This window comes from Nicotiana tomentosiformis, chromosome 5, assembly GCF_000390325.3.
Source record: "Nicotiana tomentosiformis chromosome 5, ASM39032v3, whole genome shotgun sequence".
NCBI lineage: Eukaryota > Viridiplantae > Streptophyta > Magnoliopsida > Solanales > Solanaceae > Nicotiana > Nicotiana tomentosiformis.
In genome coordinates this window covers 96,416,001-96,434,442 of record NC_090816.1, presented here as the reverse complement: position 1 = coordinate 96,434,442, position 18,442 = coordinate 96,416,001, and the positions used below count along the sequence as shown (strand labels likewise).

Genomic DNA, 18,442 nt, shown 5'->3' with positions numbered 1-18,442 from the left:
TGATATTGAATATAAGCCCAGGACTTCAATCATATCACAAGTTTTAGCCGACTTTGTCGTCGATTTCAGTCTCGGGTTACTGCCTTTGGCCCCAAAAGAAGCGGTGATGGTTTCAGAAACGACATCAGGAGTTTGGACCCTGTTCACGGACAAAGCTTCCAAAAGGGTCCGGGCTCAGGGTAGTCCTAATCATGCCTTCAGGGGAAACCTTGAGGCAGGCCATAAAAACTGTTCCGCTGACTAACAATGAAGCTGAGTATGAGGCTTTGATTGCATGACTTGAATTTGCCCAGGGGTTTGGCTCCGAGGTCAATGAAATCAAATGTGATTCCCAATTGGTAGTAAATTAAGTATATGGAATTTTTGACACGAAGGAGGAACACATGCAACAATATGTGATTAAAGTTCAAGCTTTGCTCACAATTCATGGAGTGGTCGATCACACAGATCCCGAGAGAAGAGAATGTGGAAGCCGATGCATTAGCAAATTTGGGGTCATCCACGAAAATAAAAGGGACGGACTCCGATACTGTCGTTCAACTCATGCATTCGGTATTGTATGTGGACAAGTATTGTGAAGTAAATACAACCAACATAGTATGGGACTGGAGGAATGAGTTCATCGATTATCTTCAGCATGACAAGCTGCCCGAAGACTCGTAGCAGGAGCCTCTTAACCTTGGAGTTCAAAGTTGCCTCCAAATTATTTGCTCGTTCAATGGAGGTAGAATCGCGCTTAGTAGCAGCAAGAGCAACATCTTGAGACTCAGGCCACCTAGCCTTTGCGTCTTGAAGTTGTGCATGTAGCTGAGTGGCTACTTGACTGTGAGCCATCACCTTCTGCTCACTCTGTTGTAATCGGGCCTCAAGCTTGGCCGCTTCAGCAGTCTTTGCCTCAAGCACCGGGATACGTGCAGCGAGTTAATTCATCTCGATCAATAGCTGATCCCGCTCGGATATGAGTCTTTCTTTATCAAGGATCAATATTTGAAGACCTTCCGAAGTGATGAAATTGGCCTGCAAAGCATATATCAAAGTTAGAAACCCGGTTATAGCAGGTGAATAAAAACAAATAGTGAGAGAACAAGTAGTACGGTTGCCGCATTGTGCATATCATTATTCAACATACACTCCCCTAAAAGAGAGTGTATTTTCTTCTTATCTTTCTCCGAAGCCAGAGGCTTCAGATAGTTGGCAAGCTCCACTGGCCTGGACAGCAGATGGCACTCCGTTGAAACCGAGAGAGTAACGCTCCACCTCCCTCGGGGTTTTAGAGAAGGGGGTGAGTAGTTATGCCTCAAATTCCCATGGTCAGGGGACTGGGGAGGGGAGATACTCACTTCTCGGGTGCTTGTGACCGGTGGAGGAGATGTTACAGTTGCTGGTGATAAAGGCATAACTGGTCTGAAGGAAGATAAAGCTGATGGTGTTGTAGGTTGAGAAGCAACTGCGACAGAGGTAATGTTGATTATTGGTTTCTCATCAACCAAAGGCAGAAGAGGCCCGATATCCAACCTCATAGGAGCGGAAACAACAAGTGGGACTGGAAAAGAAGAATCGACATTCTCCACCAAATCTATTTCTTCCCAGAGTGCTCGGACCCTGCCCTCGGTTGGGGTTCTAAGATTTTCAGATTGAGCATTTTGTTGAGCTGACGAAAATCATTGTCTCCATTGAAGGGGAGCCTCTTCATCATTGGCTTCCCCGTCATTATCGATTATAACAGTGGTTGCAGCCGGCTCGGGTATGGCCTTCTTTATTTTCTTATTTTTATTCCCAGTTAGGGAAGAACGCTGCCTTTTTGGTTGCTTGTTCTCTGGATAGGGACTTCTGGAGGAAGCACCTACACCGGCGGCAGATCCGAGGGCACCGGTCCGAGTAAGAGCCTCATGCAACAACCGCACAGCCTCCGCATGGTCGGTCAAAACCTCGACTTCGGGCAGGTAACGAAACCTTGCGGGAGTCCTGAATCAAATAAAAAGGTATGGTTAGCAAATTTTGCTTATGTATATATAGAGACGGAAAAGTAGAAACAATCATTTTATTATGGTTCTTGGCCTTCCACCCGTATTTGGGGGCCAACTCCTTCCACCAACAGGTATCTGGCGTAGTAATGTCTAGAATCTTCTGAACCCAGTGATATAGACCTTCAACCCTTGGTGGTGTCCACCGAGTAGCTGAATAATGGAAGTAAAAGGGTTAGCAATAACATAGAACAGTCTTTTATGAAGAAAGAGGTAGATTGTAAACTTACGTGGACGACTCCATGATTCAGGAAAAGATGGAGTTGTAGGCGGGATGATCCTTGGTAGAAATGACGACAAACTGCTCCATCCACTCACGATCATTGTCATCATCTATGCTGGTAAGCAGAGCATGGTGGCCACGCTTGCTGAAATTTATTACTCCCCCACGGAAGATTTTGGGGGAGTAGAGGTTCATTATATGTGCCAGGGTTAGGGTTTCCCCCGTCTTCGTGCACAACTTGCATAGACAAGCCACCGTTCGCCACACAGAAGAGCCTACTAGTGCCAAGCAAACCTAATACCGATGGCATAACTCCAAAATCACGGGGTCAAGTCCCCGCTAAAAGAAAACAGACATAAAGTGAAGGAGTACGTATAAACATACGTAAAATCCTTCTTGGTAAAGGTCACCTGCTCCACCAGGTCAGGAGCAATGATATTTAGGTCTTTACAGTTACATTCATCCTTCACAGTAGGGATACTGGAAGGGAAAATAGATGAAGAATACCTGCTAACAGGCCACGTTCGAGGATTTGCATAAGGGAGCTTCTCTTGGAAGTCATTAGCAGTGCTCAAGTGTTTAGGTATGATGATGCTCATCGTAGGAGGGTCAGCATCAACATCAAACCTCTTTATCTTTGTTTTTCTTAGGTCCTCCACCGAAGAGAAGACTAGAGCTTTTAGAAGACTCAATGAAAGAAGCCATGATAATAAAGAATTAAGAGCAAAGAAAGTTGGAAAGTGATGAAAATTAAAGAAGGTTAAAGGGCAGAAAAGATAATGAACTTATGAGGGCTTTAGAAGTGAAGGAAGTAAAAAAATGAGTATAAGTAAAGATATAGACGGCAAAAATCATGGCCATGATTACCTCGAGAACAGAAAAAAATATTACTGAATCGTGGGATAACACGTGTTCGGAGTATTAAATGCGAGGAGATGTGCGTCTTACTAAGCGTCAAAAATTGCTCAAAGGGTTTTAGAAAATTTTCCGCCAAGAAAGGGATCTTCACCAAGAAAGTATACGGACAATCTGTATAGGGTAAAATCAGTTTATATTAAATGATCGAATAATTGCGTGACACGTGAAACCGGAGACAGACATAAGATGAATCGAGTGAAAACCAAGATCGAGGGCAACAACTTCAGTTGATATCGGGTAAATCCCGAAGGGAACATAATCAACAAAAGTAAACGAATGTTTGTCACCAGATGTTATTTAATAAAAAAATATTCCTCAATATTAAATAGACACCGTTGCAGAGAATTTTGACATCCATGGTCTGCCGTTACATATTCATCAATGGCTCCCATTATTGTCATTTAAGAGGGTCTTGATCCTAGGATCTTGTTTCCTAGGCATAGCTATATATGGACTTCTACAACCATTGTAAGGACAGGAAATCTGTGGAAAAACTTATGCTATACTTTTTTCTCAAGCTAAATAATACAACTTTACTTTCTGTCTGATATTGCTCTTATTGTTGTCCTCGAAAGCATTGCTTCCGAAGCCAAGCTCGTTATTTCCTTTGATTTTAACGCTAAGTCTTACTTTTAATTTAATTTATTTATCATTTTGGATCAAATCAGTTCGTTTGTCTATAAATCACGCAATAAATTTAACTGTACCATTTTACGAGTAAACACTTTGTGTTTAAACATTTTCAAGATCCATAACAAACTAATATTGTCAGTCATCAAGAGGTCTACAGAATATGGAAACAAAATCTCATGCTAAGTTTTCTTTTACCAGGAAAACCCAGGTCACAAGAATTCAACTACTTGATTTTGGGGACGCAAGCAGTATGCACAACCAATAGTAGTAGCCCAAACATGTTTTTGGCCCCGTTTGATTCTAGCTAACTTAAGTTGAATAGTTAATTAAAATGGTGAAGCTATTGTATAAATGGAAACTTAACAAGAAACTTCATTGACTATAAGTTATAATATCAAATAGCGTTTAATGTTATGTGCATTGACAATATAAATAAATTTTCAATATGAGGTTAAGTTGATGTTACAACAAATCCCTATATCAAGCATGGTATGGTAATCAAAAAATAAAGTAATAACTTATTATAGTTGGTTAAACTACATTAATAGTGTAAAAAAAAATATATTGTTAGCATATGTAACTTAAACTGTATCAAATAAATAACTGTTTACTAAAGGAAAACAAACAGCAAAATTTTGTAGAGATTGCACTAAAATCTGATAACTTCTAAAGAATGAATCCTTCAGGAAATATTCATAACTAATTCACCTCTTGTTTGAAATGCCAATTGACCTTCGATATGAGGTCTGTAGCAAGAGACATGTTTCAGTTTTGCCAGCACATTTGGATCTTAGGATCGAGCCATACTAATAATAATATTATGGCATCCATATGGACGAGTAAGGAGTTCAAAAGCCTACAATTTGGAATAGAAGATGGCACCTTTACATTCAGACCAGCTTTGAAACAACATATAAGTCCTAGCTTGTAGATCCATAGCAAAATTCGACCATACGTTGTTGTCAAATAGTTTCAAAATTATTAAATGTGATAAATGTGTTTACATTAACACTACTTCAAATCATGTAGTCATTGTTTGTTTATATGTGGATGCGATGTTGATATTGAATAATGACAATGCTAACATAAATGCTACAAAGCGCATGCTTACAAGTAAGTTTGACATGAAAGACTTAGGAACTGCCGAATTAATTTTGGAAATCAAGATCCTTAAGACTCCTCAAGGTATAACATTATCGCAATCTCATTACATTGAAATGGTACTTGAAAAGTTCAAGTATTTGGACTTCAAAGTTGCAAAGATTGTGATTGATATAAACCTTGCTCTTGCAAGGAATAAAGGACAAAGTACGTCTCAATTAGTTTAATGTACATCATGAATTGTACACTACCTGATTTAGCTTATGTGATAAGCAAATTGGGTCGATACAAGTAATTCTGATCAAACTCATTAGATGACAATGAAACGAGTTTTAGGGGATTTGAAGCAAACCCAAAACTTTACTTTATACTATAATAAGTATCATGCGGTGATTGGGGTATATAGTGATACAATGGGTCACAAGATCACCCGAAACTAAATCCATAAGTGAGTGGAGGAGCATTATCTTAGAAACTTGTCCAAACAGACATGCATCGCCCGCTCTACGATGGAGTCTAAGTTCATAACTTTAGACAAGGCTCGTGAAAAAGCTGAATTCGGAATTTCTTGAAAGATATTCTATTTTATCCCAAACCATTGCCACCTATATGCAAACATTGTGATAGTCAAGCACCAATGGGAATGGCGGGATCTTTAACGAGAAATCTCTTCACATACGACAAAGAGACATTACCTTTAGACAACTACTCTGTAGTAGAATTATCACAATTGACTAAGTAAAGTCAATAAATAATGTTTGAATTAACTTGCAAAAGACCTAACTAGAGAGGTGGTTGAAAGATCATCGAGAGGAATGTGACTATGGCTGAGGATAAGCCATCATGACAGTAGCTCTACCTAGAAAATTAGAGATCCCAAGATCTAGGTACGAATAATTTTATAAATAACGGTTCAACATTGTCAATAAACTCAAACCATTCTTGTAACAAGACAATATTGAGAAACACAGATAAAGTGCTAAGTCTTTTTAATGGTTTCTAAGTTTGAGATGACATGAGCAAACTGTGTATCTACGGGTTGCACATTTAGGAATCACCTATATGAGTATTATGTGTAAGTTGCTTCAAGTAGAATGATTATAAACCTAATTCTCTACGCACTCATAAAATTAGGTGATGTTCACGACTAAAACGAATACAATAATGAGGACCAAAAACAGTTAAGAATTAATTGAGTGACTTATGTTGTCTAGGTATATATCAAAGTTCGATGGTTCAAGAATATCACATTTACCGATTGAGAAAGTATATCCGATAGGTATTCACAAGGAAAATTCAAAGGGTAATCTATTTATCTAGAGGTAACTAATTCTTAATAGCGCAATCTAAAAAAAAATCTACATGTCTTTTAACAAATGGTCATTCATGTGGGAAATTGTTTGGTTTTTCTGTATGGTGTGAATGAAAAAAATAAAGGGATGTTATCATATATGAAATAAAGAGAAGAAAGTTATTGTGCTTATATTGAAAAGTATTTCTGCTAGCTCTTAAACAGTTAAAAAGAAGGTAATCTTTGCGTTATCGCTATCGTCGCTCGATTCGGCTTCAGTTTTGTTTTCGGTTAAATGATCTGATTGCTTGATATATTTTTTTGAACAAATATTGTTTCTTTAATTTTTATTTTTGTAACTTTTTCGTAAAGTCATGTGGCATTTCCCATACAGTCATTAACTGAAATTTAAACAACAATTTACGGATAGTCACTTAGGCTGTTCACCCTTGTTTCCAAACAGGTATGTTCGCACCTTTTGAATCTCCAATTCATTGGCTATAAATTAAGAGTTTGCGCCTCAATTTTCACCATTGAAAGATTAAAGACCCTCTTTCCTCTTCTTTTTATTTGTTTTCAAAGAGAGTAAGTGTCTAGTGTGATTTGCTCCATTCTTTAAGTTAATTGAATAACTGAAATTTGGAGTGCTACTATTACAAAGTAGTTTATTTTGTTTTATCGTGACAGAAGTTAATTCAAAACCTTGGGTAATTGTGAGCGATTAAATTATTTAAGGACGCAGTGTAATCTGAACTTTGAACTTCATCTTGTTTTACCTAAAGTTTTCTTCCAATCTGAACTTATTCTATTTCGAACATAATTTACTAACCTCTCTCTCCGCATTTCAATTCCAACCACCAACTTTCTATAATACTCAAGTTCATATCTGATTCTTAAATAGCTTCTGATTTCAAAATGTGGGGATGAACCCCTTCGTCAGCTCGCCAGAAAACATAGATGAATGTCTTGTATTGATGATTTCATCTTCTATACAATACTCCGAAAAATATTGAGAAATTATAATTAAAATACAGGAAGTTATGATTTAGACATTTCGTATTAAGGACTACAACTTTCATGTTTTACAGTGTGAAAAGTGCGCGGCCGCGCACGTCCTGTCCGGGAAAAGTATTCTTTTTCGTGTAGGATAAGGTGTATATATTTGGGCCCGACCCTACTTAGTATATATACATGGAAAATGATATTTTTGGGACTTTAGACATAATTTAGACCTAAGGAAGCTAAGGAGAAGAGGGAGATGAGGGAGAAGCAAGAGCACAAGGATTTCACCATTCATCCTCACTCAAGACAAGGGTTTGGATGTTTTATGTTTTTCTTTGACTTAAACTTAATTGTGATGAATTTATCCATATACTAATTCTTACATATCTTCACTATGCTTAACTTAGTCATATCGTAAGGTTGAGACTTAATCGAGAGAGGAGTTTCTACTTAATGTTTGGACATAATAAAGTGAATTCGAGAGACTCACTTGAACCATAGAAGTGAAGTAACTAGAGTTAATTCCCAAACACGTATCTTGCATCTATCCAATCAACCCGTATTTCCTCCCATTGATATCTTCTTTGCTTAATATTGTTGCAATTGTCATTAGCCAATAGTTTAGACTTTTAGTTAATTTTAGTTTTAATTCACACAAATTTAAATTGTTGATCATCTTGAATAACAATAAAGCTATAAACTACGAAAACACTGTTTAACTCCAATCCATGTGGATACTATATTTCATATACTATATTCGACTAGCGAGCATAATTTTGTGTTGTGGTTTTAGCTCGTCATGGTGTCCGATTCGTAGTTCTAGGTATGATTTTGGTGTTTTGATCACCGAGCGAGTCCGTATGATATTTTTGGACTTGTGTGCATGTTTGGCTTGGAGCTCGAGGGACTCGGGTGAGTTTCGGAGTGGTTTTTGACTTAGAATCATAGCTGGTGCAAGTTTTCATCTAGCGTTGGACTACAGATCTTTGCATTTGCGAGGTCTGGATGAAACTTCGCATTTGCGATCATGGGATGACTGGGCAGGACTGGCAATTACGAGGAAAAGATCGCATTTGCGGACTACACAATGATCGCACTTGCGCTCCAAGAGTCGCATTTGCGACTCAACAATGTTTGATCAGGCTTCGCATTTGCGAAGTAAAAGTGCGCAATTCCGGAGGCTGGGTGTTCGCAATTGCAAACAAACTATCGCATTTGCGATGACAACAAGCTCAGTGACTTCTTCGCATTTGCGAAGGGTTGATCGCAATTGCGAACTATCTGTCGCAATTGGGATAACTGCAGCTGAGTAAAAGAGGGGAAAAACGGGAATTAGCTCATTTCTTTCAAACTCTCAATCCTAAACACCCTAGAGGCAATTTTTCCAAGAGATTTTCTTCCTAAATGCATTGGTAAGTGACTTTTATCTACTTCCTTTCAATTACCCATTACATTTCATAAGATTTTAACATCAAATCTATGATTTTTATAGTAGAAATTAGGAATTTAGGTAGAATTAGTAATTTTTGTAAATTTAGGGTTTAGAACTCGAATTGAGGTCAAATTTTGAATTGAATTACATAATCGGGCTCGGGGGTGAATGGGTAATCGAGTTTTGGTTCGAATCTCGGGTTTTGACCAAGTGATCCTAGGGTTGACTTTTGTTGACTTTTCAATAATGACTTAAATTGAACCTCTTTCATTCGTGAGTAGTTTCTAAGTTTGTTTTGAATCGTTTGGTAAATAAGTTTCTAGATTTGGTTGGTTTGGAAGCTTGTTCGAATGGCAAGGCCATGGTTGAATTTTGAGTTGATTGCAGAGTGAGGTAAATGTTGGGTCTAACCTTGACTTGAGGGAATTAGGAACCCTTGATTCTATGAGCTATGTGAATTTTGATGAGTAGCGGAATATATGCGAGGTGACGAGTGTCTATATGCCGTCAATTACTTGTTTCCATGTCTACCCGTATTTCATTAATTATAGCATTTCATGTCTTGATTGTTACATGCCTTAATTGCTTCCCGTGCCTTAACTTGTTACTTGTCATTTATTATTCTCGCATTATAAATGTTAATTTCTTTCATGCTTCTATGCTTAATTGATATTTGCCTTAATTGTATTACTTGTACCCCTTTATCTGTCATATATCTGAGTGTCTTGTTTCTCAGTATTAAGTGTACCCATTCATGATTTGGTATGAGATTCCTTCTTGATTGTGTACTTTTCATATTCGTTAATCGTAGAGATTCTTGTGGTTTGAGTTGTTAAATTGATTGCACTTATTGATTTATTTATATTGATATGGTGGAATCGGGTTGCGCGCCACAATAAGTGAAATAAGGATGGATTGATTTGGAGAAATAAGGGAGGATATATATTGATTCAGTGGGACTAGGTTGCGCGTCGCAACATGTGAAATAAGGCTGGATTGATATTGTGAAATAAGGGTGAATTATGACTCTGATTATATGGTGGGATCGGATTGCGCGTCGCAGCTTATATTTACTTATTATTATTGATATTTACATGGCAGAATAAGGGAGGATAATTTTGTACGGTGGGATCGGGTTGCACGTCGCAATAGTTTATATGTTTTCTATTCCTTATTGTATTGTGTTAGTTTCGGTACTTTGGTACGAGACTCTAAGGATTGGTATTTATGGTATTACTGGTGTTCTTTGAGAATTGAGTTATTTTCATGAGTTACTACATTATTTCGTTTATGTATTTTTATTTCCTGTCATTATTTTATATTGCATATAGGTTATATTGTAGGTGACCCTACTTAGCCTCGCCACTACTTCATCGAGGTTAGGCTCGGCATTTATAGGGTACATGAGGTCGGTTGTACTCATACTATACTCTGCATTTCTTGTGCAGATTTTAGAGTCGGTCCCAGTGGTGATCTGTAGATTGCTCGGGTTGACTATCAGTACGGAGACTTGAGGTACAACTGCTCGGCGTTCGCAGCCCTGAAGTCCCCTTCTATCTTATCTTAGATGTGTATTTTCTTTCAACAGCTTTACTTTCATTCAGACCTTTATCTGTATTATTCTAGTAGCTCGTGCACTTGTGACACCAGATTCAGGGTTGTATTTAGATATTTTAGTTGTTATGGTTTTCTGCATTTTATTTCAGTTATTTCAGTAATTGACATCAATTAAATTTTATTTGTTTAAAAATAATGGCTTAAAACTAATCTAACGTTGGCTTGCCTGTCAAGTGAAATGTTAGGCGCCATCATGGTCCCGAGGATGGAAATTTCGGATCGTGACAATATTACATCAAAACATGATTATTTGTAATAGCTGTTCATCTGCAAAATATTTTTCTCCTTCTAATTAAACTTAAATTTAGATCATATGGTGAGGACTTCATGTGCTCCATGAAATGACTAAGAAGAACTTTTATTAAACGCAAGTAAGACAGATGGAAGAAATTTGGAAACCATGCTGCCCTCAGGCTAGTGCCACTTCTTGTCACGTTAGATAGGGACGATGCGATACCGAAACCGTACCGAATCTAACCGAACCAAACAAGAATATATCGAACCGTACCGAACTACTTCGGTACAATATTTGGTATGCACAATTGATATACCTAATATCGAAGTACCGAATCGTAATTCATAAATACCGTACTGAAGTACTGAACGCCCACCCCTACTCCAACTTATTGGCTATAAATTAAGAGTTTTCGCCTCAGTTTTCACCGATGAAAAATCTAAACCTTCTTTCCTCTTCTCTTCATCTATTTTTAATAGAAAGTAAGTATCTAGTGTAATGTGATTTACTCCGGTTTTTAAGTTCGTTGAATATCTAAAATTTGGATTGCTATTATTATAGAGTAGTTTATTTTGCTTTGTTTCTAGAGCAGTTAATTCAAAACCTTGGGCAATTATGAGCGAATTAAATTCTTTAAGGACACACAGTGTAATATGAGTTCAAAAATTCTTCTTGTCTTACCTTGTCTTCCAGTTTATTTTATTTATTCTGATTTCTGTTTCTAACACAGTTTACTAACCTCTCTCCACATTCCAATTCCAACCACCACATTTCTCCAATACTCAAGTTCATTTCTAATTGGCAAAATACATAGTTTACCCATCAACCTTACAGTGAAATCCCTTGTACACACCCCTTGTTCACGGAAAATCTTTTACACACCCAATCTTTCAGAAGTGTGTCTAAGATACACCACTTTTGTACTTGACCAATTTGTCAAATAACGTGAAAGTCATGCCCTAATAGGGTCGTGACACATGTCATTGACCTTAAAAAAGAAAAATAATATTAGAAATTACAATTAAAATCAATCTTCTTCATCTTCCCTTTTCTATCTTAAGTATCATTGTTGCTGCCACCATAGTTGTTTGTGAGAAAGTTTCCAACAATACCAAAATTCAACCACACTATCTAAACAACTAGCCGAAAATAATCAAGCAACAAATTGAGTTCAACAACCCAATAATCAACAAGACCCAATTGAATTTACAAGTTTTTTTCGATACCCCAACAATGGTGGATTCTAGATTTATTTACCAATCCTTCAATACTATTGTTAAAACTTTTAAATCTATCAAAAATAAATAATTTTCACAATATTTAGACAATAAACTAACAAAAATCGCTCAACTTTAGATTTAAAATTTTATGTTCTTTCAAAATTTCTACTTGGGGAAGAAGATGGGGGAGGGTGGTTTGAGGAAGAAGACTAGAGGGAGGGGGAGGCCTTCCTGTGGGGAAGGGAGACAAAAATGAGATTTTTTACGGGCTTCGCGTATTTTTTGTGTGTGTAAACACGCAAGTGCTATCTGGTCAAAAGTAGTGTGTCTTATAGGATGTTTTGCCAAGTTGGAGAAATCAGCTTATTTTGAGAAGTGCTTTTTTCAAAACTGCTTTTGAAAAAAGTACTTTTGGACAGAAGCAATTTGTGTTTGGCTAATCACTCTAAAAAATACTTTTGGGCAATAATTTGTGTTTGGTCAAGTTTTTCAGAAAATACTTTTAAGTATCAAATTACGAATAAGAACATGAATATATTTACTTAATAGTTAATATTATAAGTAAATAAATAATCTCAAAAATTTGTTATTACATGCAATAATTAAATCTTTTCATTTTATTTAAGTAAAATCTGAAAATAAAATTTAAAAGTACTTAATTCTTTTAATATAAGTTAAATATATTAAAAATCATTCAACAAATATAAAAATATTCATCCCTAAAGTCACTATATATTAGAAAGTTATCCTAAAAATAATAAGAAATATGTATATATTAATATCCTAAGTATTAGGTTTAACGGTTATTTTGATATATACTATATTTTGTTAAGGGAATTCTTGGTAAGAAGAAAAATCAAAACTGCTTCTGCTTCTACCTTTTGGGAAGAAGCTATTTTTTTCAGTTTCTCAGAAACTGCTTCCGCTTCTTCCCAAAAGCATATTTTTCCTCCAAAAAGCTTAGCCAAACACTCCAAGTTAGGAAAAAGTGCTTTTTGAAAAAAAAAAATTACTTCTGGCCTCTTGAGATGCTTGACCAAACAGGCTATTAGACACACTTTTAAAAGGTTGAGTGTGTAAAATATTTCCGGTGAAGGAGAGGTGTGTAACAGAAATTTCACTGCAAGATTAACAGAAATGGCCATCAATCATCGGTGGACCGGACGTCCGAATCAGCTGTAGAAGTTGGAGTACCAGAAAGTTTGTCCGTTGATTTAATATTTGCCACGTGTCAATAATCAAGAGGTATATTGGACAAAATTGGAGGAAAAGCTACTGGAGGGGATCTCGACCCCATATTTGAGGGGAGGCCAGAACCCATTTGTGGTTCTTTTGGACAAATGTGTTTAAAAAAAGAGTAACATTTTTATATATAACGCTCTTTTAAACCGCGCTATCTACATAGCGCGGTATATAATCGCGCTATACTTATTTTGTGGGCCCACCAATAAATCTCATGCGTTTAACTGACATAACAATAATTCAAATGGGTATAGCGCTCTTTAAAAGAGCGCTATACCTAAAACAATTCAGCCCACCGAGCTAGGCATTACCTTATTTAAAGGCGTTAGGATTTTACAAAATTCCATTCAAAAATATTCCTAACTCTCGTTCAAATTTTTCTTCTTGTTAAATTCTCAAGTATTTTTTCATAATGTCTGAAGAGCGAAAAGTAAGGGTTTCATTTTATTGGGGGAGTGAAGTTGTGGTGGCTAATAACTCTGTGAGCTATAGTTTATCTCCACAGTGTCATGTTAAGTTGCCACTTACAATGGAGTACGATAGATTGGTATCGTTGTTATGTAATAAAATGAGTGTGAGGAAATGTTCGGTGAACCTTAAAGTAACCGAAAGATATCCGTATTCCGTCACTCCGCAAGGGGTTGCTTGTTACGCTGAGTTTAACATCGACGCTGATGAAACTTTGAGGGGAAAGAGTTTGCCCTGATTTAAACTTATCACCACGGGCGAATGAGGAGCGAGAAAATAATTTCTCTCATGCTTTACATAATCTACAAGACGAGTGGTAAACTTTGATTTTCCTTAGTGTTACGATGTATATTTTTGTTGTATTGAATTTGTATTAACACTCATACATTCCACAGGGGGTACCTGCCAGATATGACTTTTACAAGTTATGAACTGACGCCCAGTTGGAATATGCGTAGTTCTGGTGTGTTGGATCATTGTGGTCCATCCGGGAGTCATCACCAACATGATAATGTCCATCAAGGAATGTCAACACGTTACGACTTGTAAGTGAAGTGATAAAACTATATGGAAAGTATTTATTAATTTCAGTAGCTTATTATTTTGTTGTTTGTGCAGTGAAAATGAGCAAGTTGAACCACCTGTCCTCACTCAATTGCCCGAAGACGACATATTAAATCGGGATCTGGCAGATGCACAGAGTGAGGAAAAGAACAGTGATTATGACAACAATGCTGATGATTCCGGAGACGACACACCCTTCCCTCGTGAGGATGGTGACGAGGAGGAAGAGAATGAGTGACCTGATTTGACGAGGGAGTATGCTCTACCCCCGTTAGACCAAGAGTGTACGAGTCCCAAGTCCAGTTTCATTCAAGGAAGATTCCCTACCATGATAACTTGCCAAGTATACCAGATATGGATGCTCTCACAAGAGATTTTGATGAAATTCGGACAACAATGTGGGATGATTCTAGACCAACGGTGTTGGCAAAAGACATGTTTTTTCCTGATAAAGTGTGCCTAAGTAGGGCGGCGAACATGTACAGCATAAAAGAGTATCGTGAGATGACGGTATGGGAGTCAAGTCCGGATGTATACAAGGTTGTTTGTCGCAGATGGTTTACGGGTTGACATTGGATGCTGCATGCGAGCAAGAAGAACACACGTATGTGGAAAGTGGGTAAATATATTCCCACTCACAGATCTGAAATGGACACATTCAATGGGAATCACTACAACTTGGATATTGACTTGATTTCTCTTGTCCTTATTCCACACGTTGAAGCGTCCATAAGGTATAAAATCAAAGAGTGCATTACATCAGTCCACCAGGAATATGGTCATACCATTGCCAAAAGAAAGGCATTTCTTGGGCGCAAACGTGCGTTTGAAATTGTTTATGGTAACTGGGATAAGTCATTTGCAGCTCTACCCAAGTACATGGCTGCACTGCAACACTTTAACCCCGGGACGGTTGTTGAATGGAAGCTTGAGCGTAGTTCGGGAAAATCAGAATATATATTCAATTACGTGTTCTAGGCATTTAAACCAGCAATTGATGGTTTTCCGCATTGCCAGCCGGTAATATCCATAGACGGCACTCTATGTCTATGAAAGTATGATAGCAAGCTGTTGATAGCCGTTGCAATAGATGCTAATGGACAAATATTTCCTCTAGCGTTTGCTATTTGTGCCAATGAAAGCCAAGAGACGTGGACGCTGTTTTTGAACCATTTGAAAGAGAACGTTGTCAAACAGTATTCCGACATTTGTCTAATATCTGATCGGCATGATGGTATCTTAAGTTCTGTAGAGAACTTGCCTGCAAGGCAAGAACCTTTTTCCTACCACCGTTACTGTGTGAGGCACTTTAAGGCTAATTTCCAGAAGGCACATCCCAACAAGGATCTCCATGATTTGGTGTGGATGGCAGCAACAGACCACCAAGAGCATAAATTCCGGAGGCACATGGAATCTATCAGGCAGGAAGACGAGAGAGCCTATCATTAATTGATGCGACATGAGCTTCAGAAGTGGACTTTACATGCGGATGGTGGAAGAAGATGGGGAATTCTGACTACAAACGTGTCAGAGTCTTTCAACAGGTTATTGAGCCATGGTGCGGATGTCGTTCAAGCAGATGGCGGAGAGGTTTATTGAAAAGAGTACAACTACAACGTCATTGATGGAAGGGGGTGTTGAATTTATGCCACTGCCGATGAAGAGATTTGAGAAATGCAGGCGGCGAGCACGTTAGCATTCATTTTTGCAATATGATCACGACAGAAATATTTTTGAAGTTCGCACCGCTATCCATCAAAATCGGGGGAATAATGTACATACCATAAATGAATCTAAAAAGTTATGCTCTTGTGGGAAATGGTCCATCTACCACATGCTGTACTCACATGCCATCAGGTGCTTTCAACATACAGGTTTAGGGCCAATCAACTACGTTGATAAACAATATAGTATTACTGCTTACTTAAACACCTATAGTGGGTAGTTGCAGCCAGTGGGTGCTGAGCATTATTGGCCGCCGGAACCATTTAAAATGGTGTGTAACAAGGACTATTTGAGTCGAATACAGGTGCAGAAGAGAACGCATATACAGAACCAAATGAATGTTAGCGATACCATTTATGCGCATAAATATGGTATATGCTCGCAAACAGGACACGACCGTCGAAAATGTCCTTCGGCTGGTTTGGGTGGCGGTGGTAATCAAGATCGTGGTGGGTGTTCTTCTAATGTTCCCAACTATCAATGAGGTTATATTGTAATAAGTAGATGTTTTGTTTATGTTGCAAGATGTATCAAATAAAATTATGTTTCCATTGTTGTTAAATCTTATTGATATTTAACATTTTTCAGTTGAGTAAATTAATGCGTTTCTGCCTCCCGTTCATGTAATCAAAAATAGTATTGGATTAAAAATGGAAAAATATGTGAATATATTTGATAAATATAGTTCAAAAATAGTTGAATTAAAGGTAGATTTCTGATAAATATGTGAATATACATAGCGCGGTTAAATACTACGTTATGTGAATATATATAGCGTGGTTAAATACTACGTTATATGAATATATATATATCGCGGTTAAATACTACGTTATGTGTATTGTCTTGTCGAACTGAAAAGTTGCCCGTCTGAGAAAACTATGTTTTGTATCCGTAATCATCTTTAACACGCAAAGCATAGCGCGGTTAAATATTATGTTATGTGAACATATATATATATATAGTGCGGTTAAATACTACGTTATGTGAATATATATATATATCGCGGTTAAATACTACGTTATGTGTATTGTCTTGTCGAACTGAAAAGCTGCCCGTCTGAGAAAAAGCTGTTTTGTATCTATAATCATCTTTAACATGCAAAGCATAGCGCAGTTAAATACTACGTTATGTGAATATATATATTGCGATTAAATACTACGTTATGTGTGTTGCCTTGCCTATAAATAACGGGCACATTCTAGTTATTTTCTGCGCTTAACAATAACCAATAGCAAAACTTTCCATAAAAGCAAGGTTTTTTTAACGCTTTAACAAATGTCTGAACGCCTTTATGTACCAAGGTGCCAGTGCGGCAAAAATATGTTTGATGAATGACTGTTGGGATGATGGTGAAGTTGGACGCCGCTACTGGATGTGTGTGGACAAGTTTTATGGGGTTCCCGACGAACCTTTTTGTAATTTTGAGGTATGGATTGATGAACCATGTAAGAAGGAATGCTACAAACGATCTTTGCATTATCTTCATGATTTGACCTTAAAACAGTGTAAATATGAAAAAGAATATAAACGAGAAATTGCGGAGTTAAAGGAGAAACTGAAAGAGGCAGAATTAGAAAAAAATAAGATGGAAGAGAAATTTAAGTGGTTGGAGCAGAGAATAATGGGGGGCAGTGACTAAACAATGACATGTATTTGTTGAGTGTACTACTTTATCTTTATGTTTCCCGTGTCATGTATTTTCATTAGTTGTACTAAATTTAAATTATGTTAAGTTGTTATGTTTTGTGTTTGTGTTGTAGTATTAAAATAAAGAAGGAACGGGGAAATAAAAACATAATGCGCATATTATATAAACATAAAAAAATGTTTTTATTATTTACATAAAATGCAAAAAAAATAATCAATGTGTCCCACAACCTGTGTGCTTCAATGCAGCCGCTGGCCTGAGGCACATCCCATCCCACCCGGCTATGCTATCAGGATCATCCTCATCACGGTGCCTCTTTATAGCAGGATGCGCTGCAGCATGATCATCAGTGGTGCTGGCAGGATCGGTAGAAGGGGTCGTCGGTCCAGTAGAAACCTACAGAAGAATAAGTCAGCTCAGTATAAGAAAGTATATATTAAGTCACAATAATTTAAATTGTCTTACCATGGTCTCGTCGGGCTCCTAAATATAATCATCCGTCGCAGCCATGTCAGCATCGCACAAATGGGCCTCCATGACGGGCGGGGATGAAGCCTTAATAAGAAAATTAATAAAGTTATGGAAAATAAATGAGAAAAGAAAAAACAAATTTAAATTTATTACTAATAAAAACATACCTGCGCGTGTAATGATGATCCATAACTGAGCCGGCGCCCACTATCCAAATCTCGGGTCGGCCGATCCTCAGCAGCGGTCGATGACCCTGGGAAGTATGCTTCCCAATCCTCTCCGGGAAGGTCCGTGTCCGTGATCAATAACGGACCTGACGGGATCACCTGCGAAGTCCCTGGAGTGAGCTGCATCCCAAGGCTGTATGACGGCATGCTGGTGGGATACTCGTCCGGGTCATGTAGGTCACCCGGCAGATCAGCACCAACATCATCAATAGGGGCCTCAATGCCCCCTTGTTAGGGACCACCTCCGCGTCGCCCACCACGACCCCGTGCGGCAGCCCTGCCTCGTGGGATACCCCTACCTCGAGGGGCACTCCTGCCTCGTGGGGCACCCCTCCCTTGTATGACACCCCTACCTCGTTTGTATTGCTCTGGCGCCACATAAGCAGGGTCGTGTCCCAAGC

General features: G+C 37.9%; 1 protein-coding gene across 1 annotated transcript; it reads left to right on the top strand.

The window, feature by feature from the left end:
• The first annotated feature begins 14,618 nt into the window (after nucleotides 1-14,618).
• LOC138892834 (uncharacterized) lies at nucleotides 14,619-15,419 on the top strand. The gene is made up of 2 exons (XM_070176580.1): nucleotides 14,619-14,904; nucleotides 15,049-15,419. Exons 1-2 carry the CDS (start codon nucleotides 14,619-14,621, stop codon nucleotides 15,417-15,419), a joined length of 657 nt encoding a protein of 218 aa, XP_070032681.1.
• Nucleotides 15,420-18,442: the final 3,023 nt, after the last annotated feature.